The sequence below is a fragment of the Bubalus kerabau genome, chromosome 13, assembly GCF_029407905.1.
Source record: "Bubalus kerabau isolate K-KA32 ecotype Philippines breed swamp buffalo chromosome 13, PCC_UOA_SB_1v2, whole genome shotgun sequence".
Classification (NCBI taxonomy): Eukaryota; Metazoa; Chordata; class Mammalia; order Artiodactyla; family Bovidae; genus Bubalus; species Bubalus kerabau.
In genome coordinates this window covers 28,157,193-28,174,466 of record NC_073636.1, presented here as the reverse complement: position 1 = coordinate 28,174,466, position 17,274 = coordinate 28,157,193, and the positions used below count along the sequence as shown (strand labels likewise).

General features: G+C 41.2%; 1 protein-coding gene across 4 annotated transcripts in view; it reads right to left on the bottom strand.

Annotated features, from left to right (window-relative positions):
- The window catches only part of OPTN (optineurin), a 41,962-nt gene that overhangs the window by 14,761 nt on the left and 9,927 nt on the right, over positions 1-17,274 (bottom strand). For all 4 annotated transcript variants that reach the window (XM_055543838.1, XM_055543840.1, XM_055543837.1 and 1 more), the window contains 4 exons: positions 14,062-14,244; positions 11,743-11,816; positions 9,769-9,903; positions 960-1,062 (listed from right to left, as the gene is read on the bottom strand). In XM_055543838.1, the coding sequence (XP_055399813.1) occupies positions 960-1,062; positions 9,769-9,903; positions 11,743-11,816; positions 14,062-14,244 (495 nt within the window). The remainder of the gene's footprint in view (positions 1-959; positions 1,063-9,768; positions 9,904-11,742; positions 11,817-14,061; positions 14,245-17,274) is intronic.

Sequence of the window (17,274 nt, the reverse complement as noted above, 5' to 3'; positions counted from 1 at the left end):
TCGATTGGATACTCTTGTGATAATGCCTTTATCATAATCACAATGGACCCTGACCACACTTCAGGGGATCACAGATCATGGTGCTGTCAAAGCACAATCTACTTTACCCAGCTAGCAACTCAACGCCCACATTCCCTGACTGTTGTGTGTTTCTAGTTTACTCAGCTGTTTTCACTGTACTGGCTTCTTCCTGGCAGCTCTAGAAGTTTTGTCAATGAGTTTTACAGTGCCAGGGAAGTCTCAATACTTCTTTATAATTAGTTGTTCATTAGTTTTGGTCTCTTCATCTCAGTTTTTAACATATTCTCCATTCTCTTGAAAGTAGGGGACTCAGCTCAGAGCGTGGCATACAGCAGGCATCTGATACAGGCTTGTTGAGTAAGTTAGCTAGAGTGAGTGTTTCATGTAAATGCCTTTCTTGTGGGCTACTGTGGGTCTTACAACTTCCTGCCCTTATCACCTTTCTAAGCTTCGGACTGGGTTCGCAGGTTACAAGGCATGTTTCTGAGTTGTCACACAAGTGTATATAAATATGTATGTAAACAAATGTCTTTCTTGTTCAAACTATTATATTCAAATGAGTAGTGGGAGAGAACAAAGACCCTTCAATTCTATCTGAAGTTTCTGGATCATATCCTCAAATGATTTCATTATATATTGGACAAAATTCCTTTCTCAATTTGTGGGCCTGTTCACTGAGGAATTCTGGAGAGGAAATCAGTCAAGAAGAGATAAAGGAGTGATTCCCCAGAATCACTGGGATAGGAATACATCTCACTGCAATTTATAGTGAATGAAATTCAGATCAGGACAAGGAAACAGGAGAGAAATAGAAAATATTCAACATGACAAATTTTCCTCTATTTCTAAAGCCACACAGCACACGACTTGGCTGCTGTGCCCTCACTACCCTCCATCCACTGAGAGTGTAGTAACAGTCTTAGACTCTGAGTACCCACAGTTTTGGTGTCTTTCTCCTCTTCTTTCTCTTGTTCTGTGTGCTCCTCTGTCTGGGTCTCAGTCTCAGAATGATCCTTGGCTTTCTTTTCAAAATCAGAAATTCTAAAAAATTACAGAATATAGAAAAGTTACTTTTTCTTTGGCTTCCAGAGGAATAACAATTGCAGACACATTAAAAAGAACATTGTCTAAAATTTGGATAAAGGATGAACGTTTTCAAAATCTTTTCATATGCACTGTATTAGCTGTGGTTTTGCTTTCTACCAGATACTGGCTGGAACCGATTTAAGGGATGAATGCACATGGAGGTATAAGATGGGTATACTGTTATCTTGAACACTGAAAAACACTGCCTTTTTCCACATCACTGTAATGCACAGAACTGTTTTTTTAATTTGTATTTTTATGTGTGTATGCACGTGTGCTACATGAGAGTGGGTGCCTCTTTATAAGGATTCAGCAGAGAGGGAATCCTTATGCTTGTTATAAGAAGATCCATCTCAGTTTATGAGGTCCTAAAACAAATATAGCAACATTCTTATACTGAATCAAAATCATATGAAAACCATCTCAATACAAATGGAATAAAAAGAAACTTGTGATTAAAGATGGTAGATTAAATGTATGCATGCAATTTTTCTCCCACCCTGAATGCCACTAAAATGACTTTGAAAGAAGAATGGAAGAAGAACATTCAAAGGAACTGCACCCTCCCTCCACCCCTGCCCAGCAAAAAACAGAAGATGAAAGTTGGTCAGATGTGTCAGAAAGCAGAAAAAGACAGTGAGAGCGAAGGGTGAGGAGGCAGGGGGAGGAAGAAAGAGATAAGGAAAGAGAGACAAATTGCAAAGAGGAACACCAAGTTAAGAAAATGAGAGGACTGGTTCAGGAGTCCAATTCAAAATAATAGTTATTGCTAGAATGAGAGAATAGAGAAAACTGAGGGTAATTAAGTCAAGATCATTTTTCAAGAACTGAAGAATGAATGAGGCCAAGAGTGTCCAGAAGAAATGGATGAAAACAGGCCCCTCACCAAAGCACACGTGAGATGTCAGAAAACTTGGGATGGAGCAAAGAACCTTTGGGGGAGAGGACAAACAAAAGAAAGTTTTATGCCAAAAGATCAAGAATCAAAATAGCAATGAATTTCTTAGCCTTAACACCAGGAGCCAGAAGATAATGAAGTACTAATGCTTTCAAAATTTGGTGGGAAAATTATATCCAATATATCAATAGAATTCTGTATCTAGCAAAACTATCTGTTAAGTAAAAAGGTAGAAAGAGAGATCTTCACATATGCAGATTTCAGAAAATATCCTCCCCATATATTCTTTCTTAGTAAGTTAGTGGAGATATTTAAAGATATTTAGTGAGTAAGATGGAGAAGGCAATGGCACCCCACTCCAGTACTCTTGCCTGGAAAATCCCATGGACGGAGGACCCTGGTGGGCTGCAGTCCATGGGATCGCTAAAATTTGGACACGACTGAGCGACTTCATTTTCACTTTTAAGTTCCATACATTGGAGAAGGAAATAGCAAGCCACTCCAGTGTTCTTGCCTGGAATCCCACGGATGGGGGAGCCTGGTGGGCTGCCATCTATGGGGTTGCACAGAGTTGGACATGACTGAAGTGACTTAGCAGCAGCAGCAGCAGTGAGTAAGAACACTGGATACACAGAACAGGTGATCCAAAAGAGCAGAGCTGAAGGAATTCCACAAGTGGCCAAAGGGAGATCCCAAGGTAACTGCAGTAGAACAGGACCCAGACAGCAACCAGGCCGACTCTCAAGAAGAGGAAACTATTAGACTACTAACATGTTTGCATGTCACTGAGATTTCCTCACTGGGGAAGAGTATGGTGAAACTAAGCAAATTTTTAAATGTAATTCTACATAGAGTTTTTTGTTTTTGTTTTTTATAGTATTAGAAGGGAAAAGTGGTCAAGGCATAGAGCAGAGCTCAACAGAGAACTGTGTGTGTCTGCACGCATGTGTGCATATGTTTGCATAAGAATAATAATAAACACCGAGTAGTGATCTAACTAAATGTCAATATAATCAGTTTTGGAGTAGGGTGGTGTAGCGTGGGATGGGAATAAGGGTCCAGAAGTGGGTGTGGTGACAGTGGTGGGAGTCAAAAGCAGTTAAATTCTCATCCTTCATAGTTGGGAGTTCAATAGATTATGTCTAAGATACAGGAAAATTTTTTTTGAGTAGTGATTTAATCTTGATTTATGGGAGTAAGTATCAAAAGAACCAGCTAAATAAGTTGTAAGCCAGGACTTCCCTGGTGGTCCAGTGGTTAAGACTCTGCCTTTCAATGCAGGGGGCATGGAATCGATCCCTGGTTGGGGAACTAAGGTCCCATGTACTGTGGGGTGTAGCCAAAAGCTAAAAAAATGATCAATAAATATGTTATAAGTGGTTGAGAAGCAGGAGAAGGAAGTGTGGGTGGGGGGTGGGGGGTATGGTTAGCCAAAGAACTACTACTATCTTTCCATAAAAAGCCTGTGGAGCAACCAATTCTTTAAAGTATATGAATGCAAAACTGATTTTTTAAAAAGAACTTAATGATGATACAAAATAAACAACATTGGTATCTGTTGCAAACTGCCAAACCTAATTGGTGCACAGGCACCGTCTCCAGAGCTGGTTGGTGCAGGGTGAAAGGATGGGCCTTCATCGTACCACTCACATATGATGCAGGCTTCCAACCCACATGTGAATTTCAACTTAATTTTCTAGGGCAAATTTTCATCTTGGGCTGACTTTTTCCTTCCCTCTCTTGTGATCTTGGGCCATACTTCATTTACAATTTCCCTCTCCTTCCTGGCTATCAGTTTATGTTTGTTCAGAAGACACAATTACACAAAATATGAATCCTGGCAAACAGTGAAAGAAAAACACATCTACTATCCCCTCTCCCCACCTATCACCTAAAATTTTTCAACTTCTCTTATTTCTCATGACTAATGAAAACAGTTGAAGACTGACTTTATGCATTTGAGAAAAAGACATGTTAGGTCTTGTAATGTCTTTTCATCATATCCTGCATAGTAAATCAAGTCAGGTGATATATCAGTGATTTTATTTCTTGGTTTCAGTCTGACCTTAGCCAGGAGGTTGTCCTAACATAGACATGGAGAACACTGGCCCTGGCAACCAATCACTGACTTACCAGGTGTTAAAAACTGTGAGAAGTCTGACTCACAAAGTGGAAATTTAATGTTATTGAGAAAGGGTAAGAGAGGGAAACAGCCATCTCAAAGGCAGGCCTGACTTCCTATCTACAATCTGAAAAGTTACACCTCCAGACAGAGAGCTATCATTATTTTGAAAGTAGGAATTATATACTAGATCACATAAAAGATCAGGATGTATAATCAGAAAATTCCTAAGTTTATACTTTTATTATTAAAGCTAATCATGTTGTCTGAGGAAGGATGAATTACCAGCTAAACTTGACTTCTTCGAATGCTGTACAGAACTCAGGAGGGTAAATGTGCCAATAAAACAGAAACACACTGATTATTCATCACTATTAAAGGTCTTTTTCCAATGCAAAACATCTTCCTTTTAAAAAATCAGCTGTACCTGTAACAACTGAGGTGTCAAATGAATGCTTTCACTTATTTATTTTTCTGTGCATCATTACTCAGTTTGGAGACTTATCAAAAAGGCAGGACAAATGTTTTACTCAATTAGAATATATAGTATTAGTCTCCTGGAAATTAACCTCTGAACTTTTCTATTAAAACAGTGGTAGGATATGGGGTCAGAGAAGGCAATGGCACCCCACTCCAGTACTCTTGCCTGGAAAATCCATGGACAGAGGAGCCTGGTAGGCTGCAGTCCATGGGGTCGCTAGGAGTTGGGAACGACTGAACGACTTCACTTTCACTTTTCACTTTCATGCATTGGAGAAGGAAATGACAATCCACTCCAGTGTTCTTGCCTGGAGAATCCCAGGGATGGGGAAGCCTGGTGGCTGCTGTCTCTGGGGTCACACAGAGTCGGACGCGACTGAAGCGACTTAGCAGCAGCAGCAGCAGCAGGATATGGGGTAAAGACCTACAATTCATAGCCATCATTCCTTTTCACCTTTGAAGAGAACTGACTATCAAATAAGTCATTGGAAAAACACTGATTTCTTTCAGATAACCCTCATTCTGAATAAATAACTTTTGTTTCATATTTTAAGAACAGATTTTCTTATACTTAACTTTTTCAACTGCTTCAGTTAGAAAGCGCTATAGTTTTAAGATTAATGAAACATTTATAATGTCTGAGAGAATTATGTATGTATATTATATTTATGTATACTTTAGTATATGCTATATACAGTATACTGCTGCTGCTGCTGCTAAGTCGCTTCAGTTGTGTCCGACTCTGTGCGACCCCATAGACGGCAGCCCACCAGGCTCCCCTGTTCCTGGGATTCTCCAGGCAAGAACACTGAAGTGGCTTGCCATTTCCTTCTCCGATGCAGAAAAGTGGAAAGTGAAAGTGAAGTCACTCAGTTGTGTCGGACTTGTAGCGACCCCATGGACTATTTATGATTAAATGTTGCAATCACTGGAACCCTAAAACTGTTCCATTATGCCCCCTTGTCTTATGTGGTTTAGCACTCTGCATTTCTTTTTTTTTTTTTTTATTTTATTTTATTTTTAAACTTTACATAATTGTATTAGTTTTGCCAAATATCAAAATGAATCCGCCACAGGTATACATGTGTTCCCCATCCTGAACCCTCCTCCCTCCTCCCTCCCCATTCCATCCCTCTGGGTCGTCCCAGTGCACCAGCCCCAAGCATCCAGTATCGTGCATCGAACCTGGACTGGCGACTCGTTTCATACATGATATTTTACATGTTTCAATGCCATTCTCCCAAATCTTCCCACCCTCTCCCTCTCTCACAGAGTCCATAAGACTGTTCTATACATTAGTGTCTCTTTTGCTGTCTCGTACACAGGGTTATTGTTACCATCTTTCTAAATTCCATATATATGCGTTAGTATACTGTATTGGTGTTTTTCTTTCTGGCTTACTTCACTCTGTATAATAGGCTCCAGTTGCATCCACCTCATTAGAACTGATTCAAATGAGCACTCTGCATTTCTAAGAAGTTCATTCACACATAGAAATTCACTGACTTCACAACTCTATAAGGTAAATAAATTTTATCTCAAAGTGTGTGTGAGTATGTCACATTCTATGAGGTCAGTATTTCTCTCATACCAGAATCAGACAAAGTCATCACAAGAAAACTACAGACCAACACCCCTTAGGAATACACATGCAAAAATCTTTACTAAGAAGACTAGCAATCCAAGCCAGCAATATAAAGCAGATCATATATCATGACCAAGTGTGATTTATCCAGGAATGAAAAGTTAGTTTAACATCAGAAAAATCAATATGATACATTAATAGAGGTTTAAAAAAACACACACAATCATCTTCATAGACTCAGCAGAAGCATTTAACAAAATGTAAAACCTTTTCATGATAAACACTGCAACCAGGAATAGAAAAGAGTGTTTCAACTTGACAAAAGCATCTATAAAAAACAAAGCTAATATCACCAATTTAGTGGTGAAAGACTGAAAGCATTCCCCCCAAGATCAGGAACAAGACAAGGATATCTACTATCTCTACTTTTATTTAATATTGTACTGGGCAATCATGGAAGCAAAAAATAAATAAAAGGAATAGTGGTTGGTAAGGAAGAAGTAATACTATTTCTTTGCAAATGACATGGTCTTGTATAAAGAAAATACTAAGCAATTCACTAAAAAAAATGAGTAGTGCTAATAAGTGAATTCAGCAAGGTTGCAGGCTACAAGATCAATATACAAAAATCAGTTATATTTCTCTACACTAACAATGAGACAGCAAGGATACCAAACCAGTCAATCCTAAAGGAAATCAACCCTGAATATTCACTGGAAGGACTGATGCTGAGGCTTTAGTACTTTGGCCACCTGGTGTGCAGAGTTGATACTTTGGAAAAGACCCTGATGCTGGGAAAGTTTGAGAGCAAGAGGAGAAGGGGGTGACTGAAGATGAGATGGTTGGATGGCATCACTGACTCAATGGACATGAGTTTGTGCAAACTCAGGGAGATAGTGAAGGACAGAGGCACCTGGCATGCTGCAGTTCATGGGGTTGCAAAGAGTCGGACATGACCTAGCAACTGAACACTAACAATGAAAAATCCAAAAATCAAATCAAGAAAATAATTTCATGTATTATAGCACCAAAAAGACTGGAATACATAGAAATTAATTTTGAAAAAGAACTGTTAAGACCTATATGCTGAAAACTATAACACATCATTGGAAGAAATTAAGGATGACCTAAGGAAATGGAAAGAAACCTGTGTTCATGGATCAGAAGACTTCATATTGTTAAGATGGCAATGTTCCCCAAATTGATCTCCAGATTCAATGCAATTCCTAACAAAATCCCAGCTTAAAAATAACAAACTTATTCTAAGAGTTATATAAGAAAAACAAGGGACCCACCAAAACAATCTTTTTAAAAGAAGAACAAAATTGGCAGACCTACATTTCAGAATTTCAAATTTTACTACAAAACTAATTAAGACAGTGTAGTATCGCCATTAGGACAGACACTTAGATCAACTGAACAAAACTGAGCATTTAGGAATTAATCTTTACATTTGTTTATGGTCAACTGATTTACACCAGGGGTGTCAGTGAGAAAAAATTATCTTTTCAACAAATGGTGTCAGGACAAATAGGTATCCACATACACAAGAATGAAGTTGGACCTTCACCTTACACCATGCACAAAAATGCACTCTCAACATAGAGACTTAAATGTAAGAGCTAAAACTATAATAAAACAATTAGGAGAAAACACAGGAGTGAATCTTTGTGGGTTAGGCGGTGGTTTCTTAGCTACAATGCCAAAAGCAGAAGTGACCCAAAAACCAAACAGATAAATTGGATTAGAGCAAAATAAAAAAGAATTTTGTGCTACAAATGATACCATCAAAGAAATGGAAAGATTATTCACAGAATGGGAGAGAGTATTTACAAATCATATACCTCATGTCATTCAATAATTAAAAGACAATCTAAACTTTTTAATGGGCAAAGAAGAAGATACACATATGGCCAACATGCATATTCGTCACTGGGGAAACAGAATCAAAGTCACAATGAGATACCACTTGACGTCCACCAGGATGGCCATAATCAAAAAGTCAAACTGCAAGTGTTGGTGTGGATGCTGGTGAGAATGGAAAATGGTGCAGCCACTGTGGAAAACAGCTTGGTTGTTTTTTACAATATTAGACAGAGAGTAACCCCATGACCCAACAATTTAACTCCTAGGTATATACCCAGCAAATTAAAAAACTATGTCCACACATAAAACTGTGCATGAATGTAGAGAGCAAGTATTATTCATAATAGGAAAAAAGTGGAAACAACCCAAATGTTCATCAAATGATGAACAGATAAACAAAATGTTGTCTAGTCACACCATGGAATATTATTCAGCAACAAAAAGGAATGAAGATTGACACATGCCACACCATGAACTTTGAAAACCGTATGCTAAATAAAATAAGCCAGTCACAAAAGACCACATGTTACATGATTTGATTTGTATGAGAGTCCAGAAAAGGTAAGTCTATGGAGACAGAAAAGTAGATTACCAGGAGGAAAGAGGAATGAGTGCTAATAAGGGACTTATTTGGGGGAAAAATGTTCTAAAATTATAATGTGGTAAAGACTACATAACTCTGTGACTATTCTAAAAAAAAAAATAAAACGTACACTTTAAATGGATGAATTTTATGGCATCTTAATTATATTTCAATAAAGCTTATTTAACTTATATGCAGAGTACATCATGAGGAACGCTGGGCTGGAGGAAGCACAGCTAGAATCACGATTGTCGGGAGAAATATCAATAACCTCAGATATGCAGATGACACTACCCTTATGGAAGAAAGTGAAGAGGAACTAAAGAGCCTCTTGATGAAAGTGAAAGAGGAGTGAAAAAGTTGGCTTAAAACTCAACATTCAGAAAACTAAGATCATGGGATCCAGGCCCATCACTTCATGGCAAATAGATGGGGAAACAGTGGAAACAGTATCAGACTTTATTTTTTGGGGGGCTCCAAAATCACTGCAGATAGTGATAGCAGCCATGAAATTAAAAGACGCTTACTCCTTGGAAGGAAAGTTGTGACCAACCTAGATAGCATATTGAAAAGCAGAGATATTACTTTGCCAACAAAGGTCCGCATAGTCAAGGCTATGGTTTTTCCAGTAGTCATGTATGAATGTGAGAGTTGGACTGTGAAGAAAGCTGAGCATCGAAGAATTGATGCTTTTGAACCGTGGTGTTGGAGAAGACCCTTGAGAGTCCCTTGGACTGCAAGGAGATCCAACCAGTCCATCCTAAAGGAGATGTGTCCTGGGTGTTCACTGGAAGAACTGATGTTGAAGCTGAAACTCCAATACTTTGGCCACCTGATGTGAAGAGCTGACTCATTTGAAAAGACCCTGATGCTGGGAGGGATTGGGGGCAGGAGGAGAAGGGGACGACAGAGGATGAGATGGTTGGATGGCATCACCGACTCAATAGACATGAGTTTGGATAAACTCTGGGAGTTGGGATGGACAGGGAGGCCTGGTGTGCTGCGGTTCAAGGGTTGCAAAGAGTCAGACACGATTGAGCGACTGAACTGAACTGAAAGCCATTTAAAAAGCAATGTATGCATTTTCCATGTTGCTTATTTTCTTTGCTTATTTCCTTCCTTATTACCTTTCTTTGGCTTCCTTGAGGGCAACTTCAAGTCTCTCCACCTTCTGGTTTCCTTCCCTTAGACAATGCAGGAGCTGGCTCACAGTTAATTCCTCAAACTCCACATAATTCCTGGTACCTTCTGCAGATTTGCTCCTACACATGAGGACAGCAGAAAGGTTAAAAGGTTTCAAGAGAATATGAACATGTCGGAGTCTAAGGATATTACTGGAACTAGTTAAAAAGAACAGCTTTCCAGAACATTCTCCAGTTAATTCTCATTTACAGACCAAACACAGCTGGCCTGGTGACAACCAGCGTCTGGGTCCTCCACGCTGTCCGGGGAAGGAGTGAGGCTGATGAGTAGGCTCACCTTACTCCGCACATGCTCACTCCCTCCACGTGGTCACAGTGTCCACGGCACCAGACCCCAGGACCCACAGAGGCAGTGGAGCAGAGGGAGCCCCGGTTTCGGAGCCCTGCTTTCCTGGAGGACTCATCTCCAAGAAGACCACAGTCACACATGTGCTGCCTGTGGTGACATGCAGACCACTGGTCTTTCTCCAGCTTGACAGAGAACACCATATTCTCAAGTCAGGAGAAGAAAAAGCATTTTTGTTTTTGGTTTCTAATAACTAGAGCACAGAAATGTAGGCCCTGTTGGTATGTCGAATATATTTCTTGACTTCAAACTCAGATTAAATCAAGAGGCAGTCAATGATGAAGAAAACCACGGCCATCACTGCAGTAACTAAACATTCTGGAAAGCTACGCTGATGGTAATAGCAGCTATGCCTTCAGTAACCTACCCAAGTTCACACATCTAACAAAGAGCCAGGATTCAGGATTCAATCCCAGATCCCATCACCAAAGCTCAAACTCCAACCCCGGAGATCAATCTCTGACTCCTTAAAATACTTTCAAACAAGGTAAAGAAGCTGTTATTAAAACACAGCTGTGTGGTTTAAAAGAAGAAGTAGTATTCACACAGCTATACATGGGGAGGAAGTGGCTTAGAAATTTCAAACACAGCTTTCTTCCTTCCCACCACTTTCAGGAAAGTCTTCTGATATTAAAAAGGCAATACGGGGGGCAGGGATAGTTATTTCTAACTAAAAAAGGGAATAACTTTCATTTCTGCCAACTGCCCTGTTTGGTGAAAGAAATCTAATCCTGATTTTTTGCCTTATACAATGGCTTGGCAGCATAACTGACGGAAAAAAAAAAAACAAATTTTATAAGTCTATTCATCAAATTATAGAAAAAAGATATTAAAAGTCTCTGAAGGAAGAGATGCTTAGGGAAATTTCAGGTAAATCTTCTTAAGCAGATTCATACAGTAGTAACCTGCTTACAGGGGATGAGCTACTAGTACATTCTAGGTCACAGCTCCTTGTAAGAGACTCAGGTGCCCAGATCCCCTGCCATCGCCTCCTTAAGGTCCCCCTACAATTTAAGATGGCTGTCTACTAGGCACAAGTCCACTGAAGACTCCCCAGGTAAGATATCTTGGCACTTTCAAAAAAACTGCAATCACCCAGAGCAACAACAGTCATTGTGATGGAAGACTATCCTATATTAGTCACTTTGCCTTGTATTTGGGAATGAACAGGGAAAAGAAAAAGGAAACATGGCCCTTATCAGTGGGGTAGCCTGGTCCGGGGCAGACTGCACTCATAAACACATTAGGAAACATGGGTCTCTTAGCTGAGAAAAAGCTCGTTTTCACTTCTCACCTGATGGAGATGAAACACCTCTCCACAGAGTGGTGAGGGGTTAGTCAGCCTACCAAGGCACCAAACATAGTTTTATTCTCTACCAGTGGGCTGCAACAGTAAATACGAATAGCATTCAAACTGAACATTCTGGAAAGGCCCCAGTGTAAATCAGTAAGTGGCTTTTTCAGCCCACCATGTTTGGCCTCTCAAGGGTGAGCCCAAAGTGACAAAACTGCCCAGCGTGCCTGTCTGACAGCCCGACTCTGTCTTCACGTACGTGTCAACGGAATCAGTTCTTGTGGGCCCAGGACTTGTCTTGATTTCTTTTGCTGCCACAGCTGCTTCACCCTCCTGTAAAAGCAGAAATAAGAAAGGTTTAACATAGCATGCCGGTAAGACAAATTCTCCAGCAAAAGAGAAAAAAGGCGAAAGATCAAGAATTTGGATGACACATAACCCAAGGAATCTACCAAACACAGAAATGTGAGATGCTTCAGTTCAGCCACTCAAATGGAATGGTTTAAGTTTATCCTTCCCTCAACCTGCATGCCCAGTCAGGATTATAAATATCCAGACGAAGACGAGAAGGCCGGGCTCCTCTCATTCAGCACAGTCATCCTGACCCCACATACAGGAAAGCTTATCTCCTCTCTCTCTCTCTTGTTGGCAGTTCCCTTCTCTACAAGTTAAGGTCACACACAGCTAATGACAATTCCACATACTTTTCCCACACACTCCTTCAAAATGCAAAATGTGGGACTTCCCTGGTGGTCTAGTGGTTAAGAATCTACCTGCCAGTGCAGGACATGGGTTCAATCCCTGGTCCGGAAAAATTCCACATGTTGCAGAGCAACTGGGCACAAGTACCACAAGCCCTGAGCTTGTGCACCTACAGCTTATGATCCTCAACAAGAGAAGCCACGGCAATGAGAATAGCTCCCACTCACTGCAACTAGAGAAAACCCGTGCACAACCACAAAGACCCAGAGCAGCCAGAAATAAACGAATAAATCTTAAAAAATAAAAAAAATAAAATGCAAAATGCTAGCTTGCTGAAGCCACTTTGGAGAGAAGGCTGTCTTCTGTGGGCAAGGCTCACAGAGCAAAAGGCTGGCTCCCATTTGAAGTTCATCTGCTTTTGGGGCCACTTAGGGAGCAGTGGGGGCTAAGACCACTTCAACGATTTGCAAGACATTTCTAGTCCAGTGAGCTAGTGGAAAAATACAGGGGTGGTTTTAGATAATTCTGTATGCGCACACTGTTCCTAAGTCTTGGGCAGTGTTTTTCTGTTCATAGGAGCAAGGCAAGAAAAACATGTTTACACTAGAAGTAACTGTCACTCATCAGTGAGGGAGAACATTATGGTAAGCATGCACCCCAAAGAAAGAAGCCTCATTTGGAAACTTCTGATACGCTCCTTGGACTTCCTGAATTTTATCAGTTATTTGCAGAAGGTGAAAGCTCTTTGATCAACGTTTTCATAATCTTTGCTTGTGTGCAGAATGAGTGCTCCGACACAGGGTACTTCCTGATTAGTATTTTCTCTTGACTTCAGCCCCTATTCATCTAAAATTTCTGAGAGGCATGGGTGGCAGGGTTATTAACAGCCATTTTTCACTTCTGTTCATCTTTAGTGCAGCAAATAAATGAGAAAGTAAAGAGAGTCATGCTCTGGTATTTCAGACATATCCAGTAGTTGAGCTTTTTGTAAGGTACACTTCACCCCGCCTCACCGCCATTTGTCTACATGTAGGGTTTTCTCTTCTAGAGACACAGTTAAGCTCTCTTCCTGTATCAGACGTGTGCTCTGACAAAGCTGGACCAACTGTACAGTGAAGGACTGGACTTTCCTGTGCTTGTCTCCCTCAATCTGTATTCCATTTTTTTTTCTAGTAGCAAAGAAGGAGGTTTCCCTTCTAGCAGGACTGCCCACACACCAGCTACCCGCTGATACATGCTTCCCATCAGAACAGGCCAGCCTGTGCTGCCACGCCCAGCTTGCTTCATTTGGGGCTGGACATAAAAGCCAGTCAGACAACGCTGGCTTCAGAATCTGTTCTCGGCGCTTCCCTGGCAGCTGCTGTTGGAGGGGAGGGAGAAGCCGGGTATTCCCTGGGGCTACAACCAGAGCACCTCTGCTCTTGCTTTTCTCCACTTCTTATTTTTAATATACCCACGTTCCTCATAAGACTTTGTCTGAAAAGAGGGTTCTAAGATTAGTAAGTGGCGAGCCTTTTGATTTTACTGCATCTGATCATGATTCTGCTTACCTAAGTGAAATGCTGAACACAGCTTTGGAACCTGGGCTGAACAAGTTTATACCTTTTTTTTTTTTTTTTTAATTTTAGGTCAGCTAAATTATTCAGAATGTACTGGGGGGAAAAAAGGACTATCTCTTCAGTCATAAAGGGTAATCAGTATTTTCCATTTCAGCTGTGATAGCCACAAGCATGATGTTTTATATTTATGCTGACTACGCTGAAATTTCCCCACTGTTTGGCTTTCCCGTGTTGAAAGGAAGCGGTGATATTTCTAGCAGTTGTCCAGCTGAGGTTTTGTAACTTGCTTAAGACAAAACCAAAACCAATACACTTACAGCCATCCTGATTTCAACAAAGGAATCTTCGGAGGAGCCGCTTGAGTTCAGCTTGAGTTGCAATTCAGACACGATGCCCAGCAGATCTGCCTTTTCAGCTTGGAGGCGTGCCACCTGGGTCTTCAGCTGTTCCACTTCTTGTTCCACTTCTGCCTTGGGGACCTTGGGGTCCCCAGTGATGTCCTGGAAACAATGCGGAGCAAAGTGAATGAATGAATCAAGCCGAGGACTCAGCCATCAGACTCGCGTGGCTCTACACCTACTGGTAAGACAGCTGTGCTTTACAGTAGGGAGTTCTAGTTTTTCCTCGGCAATTTATTTTGACATACCATTTAAAATGGAAAAATTTACTTTGTTGTGTGCAAATAATAGGAAGTTAAAATAAACTCAAACAAGGAACGTTTCCTCAACACGCTGAAAGAAATAATCTGATTATCATGAAAATAACCAACCAGACTCTGGCAATGGTTGACTAGTAAACTGCAGCCCCAAATCCCAGAAAATAAGGATAAAGAACTGCCACAACTCAACCTCTTGCTTTTTTCCTTTTTCTCCTTCCACCCCCTCTCTCCTCATACTTGTCATTTCTCCTTAGAAGCCAAAGCATGAAGGGCGTGACAGTACGGTGATGGCAAAACACAATGAAAGGTCCAGAGTCCTCCCAGGCATGTAGGTTGGTTGTTACAATATTCTATGCTGGTGCTTTAAGGTTGCTAAAGGTAAATCTGTTGAGAAAGAAGAAAACTGAAAATTCAGAGGCTGGTACCAAGCGTGGAAAATTAATTTTGGCCTCTATAAACATTAATGGGCTTCCCTTGATAAACTAATGTCGAGTACCTGTTGTGTTCATCCTGTTGCAATTACCACATATGACAAAGTCATAAAAGAAAGAGCCTGCTGACATGTGTTGTTTTTACTTGGGAGAAGGGAGAACAGACTCTAGTCTGCACTCTGCTAATCAGAGCATGTGTTGCCTTGAGCAGATTCCCTAAATGTCTTGGCCTCAGTTTTCTTGGATCAGAAAGACTTGGTACCATGTGGTCTCTGTGGTCTCATCCAGCTGTGACCTTCTTGGCCTCCTGATTTCTTCCCTCACGGTTCTTACGGACATGGCACCACCAGAAATACGTATACTTGAGATTACCAGAGGACTGCAACATTGAAAATTCACCCCCCCTCCCCCACACACACAAACACCCTCTGACAGATTTCATAAGGAATGGTAAACAGGCCCAAAGGCTCATAGTAGAACCAAAAAATTATCAGAAAGGCATGTGTATAAACCATAAACCAGCTAGTCTGTCAAGTGTTAAGAGAGTGAGGGCTAGGTAGTAATTGGCACATGGAAGTGCCCCTCACACCAGTGGAATCATGCTCTGCCTTCATCTGGACCATCCCCTTCTAGGAAACTCTCACAGGCTTTAGGAAAAAGCAACTCATAAAACTGAAGAGTTAGGTCTGCAAGGAAAAGTTCAAAGCTTGTGCAATCTCTCCTGCTAATGATTCAGACCACAGAAATATACATTTAAAGGCATAAAAATGAAAAAAAAAAGGAAAGGTACTGCCTAGCTGGAACCAGGAAGCAAGCAAGGAAGGGAAAGACCATGCCCTGTAAGAAACCTTCACATCCACCCTCTTGACCTTCCTGAGGACACTGAGTGGAATGGACTTCTAAAAACCATCTTTCCACAAAGGAAGGAAATAGAGTTTTAAACAAGTGTCTGAGGACCAGGGATATACGGCCATGACTCTTGAGTCTCAGAAGTCAGGTTAATTTTCTTTTTTCCAATTGTGTGAATCTCTTCTTTATCCTTGGGCTTCCCTGGTGGCTCAGACAGTAAAGAATCTGCCTGCAATGCAGGAGACCCGTATTTGATTCCCATGAATCAATCAGGGATCAGGAAGATCCCCTGGAGAAGGGAATGGCAACCCACTCCAGTATTCTTGGGTGGAGAATTCCATGGAGCCTGGCCAGATAGATGAGCTTACAGTGCATGGGGTTGCAAAGAGTCGGATACTGCTGAACGACTAGCACTTAATTATCCTTGGGAAATTATGGATCTGCAAAACACCTTGTGAGGTGACACTTAAAATTTCTCTTCATTTCACTGTTAAGGCTCTGTCCATCATCTTCCTGGACAAAACTTCCAGGGTTAATGTTCTCTGGGATCTCAAGCCCAACTAAATTATTTCTGTCTTTCATCACTTTTTGAGCATTTAGCATTGATTAGCCTTCGGGAAACAACAATTTCCCCTTTTCTGTGCTTCTATTGTCTTGGAAATGTGCCCAGGCTGATATATCATTTTATAATACAAAACAAGTCTAATGACCTTTGCCTGGCAATCTGTAGTTAAAAGTCAAAAAGGATTCTTTAGACGTATGTATACCTATGGTGGCTTCCCAGGTGGCACTAGTGATAAAGAACCTGGCTGTCAATGCAGGAGATGTAAAAGATGTGGGTTCAATCCCTGGGGAAGATCCTCTGGAGAAGGAAATAGCAACCCACTCCAGTACTCTTGCCTACAGAATTCCATGGACAGAGGAGCCTGGCGAGCTACAGTCCATAGCGTCGCAAAGAGTCGGACAGGACTGAAGTGACTTCAGTTCAATTCAGTCGCTCAGTCGTGTCCGACTCTTTTCGACCCCATGGACTGCAGCACATCAGGCTTCCCTGTTCATCACCAACTCCTGGAGCTTGCTCAAACTCATGGCCATCGAGTTGGTGACTTACCACAGCACAAACCTATGGCTGATTCATACTGATGTATGCCAGAAACTAATACAATATTGTAAAGCAATTATCCTTCAATTAAAAATAAATGAAAAAAAAAAAAAAAAAAAAGGATTCTTTCAGGGTCACCATGATGTCTGTGAAAAGTGAAGTTGATCAGTCATTTCCGACTCCTTGCGACAGCATGGACTATATAGCCTACCAGGTTTCTCTGTCCATGGGATTTTCCAGGCAAGAGTACCGGCTACTGCTAAGTCACTTCAGTCATGTCCAACTCTGTGCGACCCCATAGACGGCAGCCTACCAGGCTCCCCCGTCCCTGGGATTCTCCAGGCAAGAACACTGGAGTGGGTTGCCATTTCCTCCTCCAATGCATGAAAGTGAAAAGTGAAAGTGAAGTCGCTCAGTCGTGTCCGACTCTTAGCGACCCCATGGACTGCAGCCTACCAGGCTCCGCCGTCCATGGGATTTTCCAGGCAAG